The 2,867-nt window shown below is 37.7% G+C and overlaps 1 protein-coding gene across 1 annotated transcript in view; it reads left to right on the top strand.

Annotated features, from left to right (window-relative positions):
- Nucleotides 1-931: 931 nt before the first annotated feature.
- Nucleotides 932-2,867, top strand: part of LOC104982241 (tenomodulin-like) — a gene marked incomplete at its 3' end in the record, with an annotated part of 11,376 nt that continues 9,440 nt past the window's right edge. The window contains exons 1-2 of the mRNA XM_010831581.1: nucleotides 932-1,044; nucleotides 1,216-1,347. Of these exons, the coding sequence (XP_010829883.1) occupies nucleotides 997-1,044; nucleotides 1,216-1,347 (180 nt within the window). The remainder of the gene's footprint in view (nucleotides 1,045-1,215; nucleotides 1,348-2,867) is intronic.

Here is a 2,867-nt window from a genome sequence, read left to right as displayed (position 1 = left end):
AAAGAACTAAATAGACATTCCTCCAAAGAAGACATACAGATGGCCAACAAACACATGAAAAGATGCTCAACATCACTCATTATCAGAGAAATGAAAGAAGATTTTGATGTGGGACATGTTGCATTTTGAGATTCTTGAGATCCATCTAGGTAGAGATAGTCAAATGACTTTGAAATTCAAAAGACAGATTGGAGTTGTAAGTATAGATTTAGAAATCATTGGTATGTAAGTCATATTTTAAACTGTAGAAGTGGATGAGATCATCTAAGAAGGGTATATATAGTGAGAGGATCATCAGTGTTAGAATCATAAGGAATATCAACATTAAGGAACAGACTAAGGAAGACAGTGTAGGAAAAGAAAGTAATCAGAGAGACAGAATGAAAAGAGAGAGAAAACTTGTAATTAACCATTTAAATCTTGTTTTTAATTGTAATTTGTTGACTACATATTGATCTTAGTCCTCAAAGAGCTTTAATATAGAGAAGAAGGCACTATCTTATTCATTTCTGAATCTCCTATACTAAGCACAGTGCTTGACATTTAATATCCTTGCAGTAAATATTTGTTAGATCAAATGGAATTGAAATTAGGTCTCCATTCCTTTCTTTGTTTTGTTTGCTTATTTCTGGAGTATGCAGCATGCATTGCCACTGATATTTTAAGTTCATAGTGAAAAATCATTTCAAAGTGTCCTAGGCTTGGTCCCCTTCCAAACCAACCCCCAGGACAATAGTTTTCATTATAACCTTCTGTCTTTGCCATTCTGGATGGAATTCTGTGCACAGAAGTTATATACATATATGGGTATATCGATGCAACAAATCGCAGCACAGGAGCCCCCTGGGCTCCCTCAGGCTCTGGTATGACATATTTGAGCCATATAAATTCAGCTTCTCCTCTGGCATCTGTTAGTCGACTCACTTGCAACTCCACCTCAGCAGTGGTCTCTCAGTCCTCTCAAAGCAGGGAAAGAGTGCTGTGTGCTGAGAGATCATGGCAAAGAATCCTCCAGAGAACTGTGAGGACTGTCACATTCTAAATGTAAGTTGATTCATATTTTTTCCCCTTTTGAGCAAAAGCATGGCTTTACAGAGATATCGTATTGCTATGTGAACATTAAAAAGTGAAATTAAAAGTGACTTTGAATTACGGCTTGCATTTTTAAGGGCTATTGTTTATTTTTTGTTGTTGTTCTCTTTGTATTTTGCTTAGGCAGAAGCTTTTAAATCCAAGAAGATATGTAAATTACTTAAGATTTGTGGATTGGTATTTGGTATCCTCGCCTTAACTCTAATTGTCCTGTTTTGGGGGAGTAAGCACTTCTGGCCTGAGACACCCAAAAAAGTAAGTAAATGAACACTATTATCCAAAGATTCTGTTTTGAGTTTATTGAATTTAATTAGTGGTTGACATGTATATTACTCTGAAAATGAAAATCACTGTTTGTTTTACATTTATTTTTTGGTGACGTGAAAAACTGAACCAAGATTTCGGTTCACTCTTTTTCTGCCTAATTATTTTGGCAACGGGGAACAAAGTTTTCTCTGTATTTCAGTTAGTAATGATAAGATGTAGAATTATCCATTCTTTTTTAATGCTTGGTTTTAAGGAGTTAAAGTTCCTCCTAGAAGAAAAATTCTTACTGTAAGAAAAAATAGTTTTCATCTTTCTTTCAATTATCTGGGCAGAAACTGATGGAAAAGTAATTATGCTACCACGTAAGAAGAAACCACCAGAAATGGCAGCAAAAGATTTTCAGGGATTACGTTTCTGACTTAATGCATCTCCTGTGAGGACAGGCAGCAAGCTCCTTTTCAGAAGGAGTAATTCTCGTACCTGAATTCACATTTATTTGTGACTCAAAAAAAAAAAAAAAAAAACTAGAGCTTTTCAGCTTCTCACTACAGGTTAGTGTTATGTTAGGGTTTAGCCACAGTTGTTGCTGTCCCAGTGAGATAGTAATGCCACAAGGTAGAAAAGTGACACCAAGTCATTAATCACAGATGTCTCAGAATGCTTCTGATATTAGGGTTATTTAGTGAAGCTTAGCAGGCCACTGTAGTTGATATTAGTGTACCTTAGTGTTATTGTCACCCCTGGGCTCATACACAATGAGCAAGTTTAGCTGTGACTCAAAGGAAATCATAGCCCCTTCATGCCAACAATTTCCATTTGAAAGAGAATTAATAAATTTACAAGCTGTAAAGTGTGAAGATGATTTTCTGGTTTTATCACATTTTTTTTCAGGGTGTAGGGTGTTGCTGTTGTTACCACTGTTATTAATTATTTGCTAGCAGACATAGGAAGGGAAAGGCACACATCTAGGAGGCAGGATGAAATAATGGGGAAGGGAAGAAGAAAATAATGGGTTGTTATGAACCATTAGGGGGCTTCCCCAGTGACTAAGTGATAAAGAATCCACCTGCAATGCAGGAGAAACAGAAGGTGCAGGTTTGATCTCTGGGTCAGGAAGATTCCCTGGAGGAGGGCATAGCAATCCACTCCAGTATTCTTGTCTGAAAAATCCCATGGACAGAGGAGCCTGACAGACTACAGTCCGTGGGGTCACAGAGTTGGACACAACTGAAGTGACTGAGCATGAACCATTAGGAGCCAAAGGAGTGATAGGAGCAAAGAGAAAATAATATGGATTAATAAGGAAGGACACTGGGGGTATAGAAAATAGAAAGTCAACTGGAAAGTGAAAAGTGAAAGTGAAAGTCGTTCAGTCGTGTCCGACTCTTTGCGATCCCACTGACTATACATTCCATGGAATTCTCCAGGCCAGAATGCTGGAATGTGTAGCCTTTCCCTTCTCCAAGGGATCTTCCCAACCCAGGGATTGAACCCAGGTCTCCCACATT

The sequence above is a fragment of the Bison bison genome, unplaced genomic scaffold (genome assembly GCF_000754665.1).
Source record: "Bison bison bison isolate TAMUID 2011002044 unplaced genomic scaffold, Bison_UMD1.0 scf7180017860036, whole genome shotgun sequence".
In the NCBI taxonomy this organism is placed as follows: Eukaryota; Metazoa; Chordata; class Mammalia; order Artiodactyla; family Bovidae; genus Bison; species Bison bison.
The sequence above is the reverse complement of the archived record's forward strand: the minus strand, read 5'-3'. Positions and strand labels throughout refer to the sequence as shown.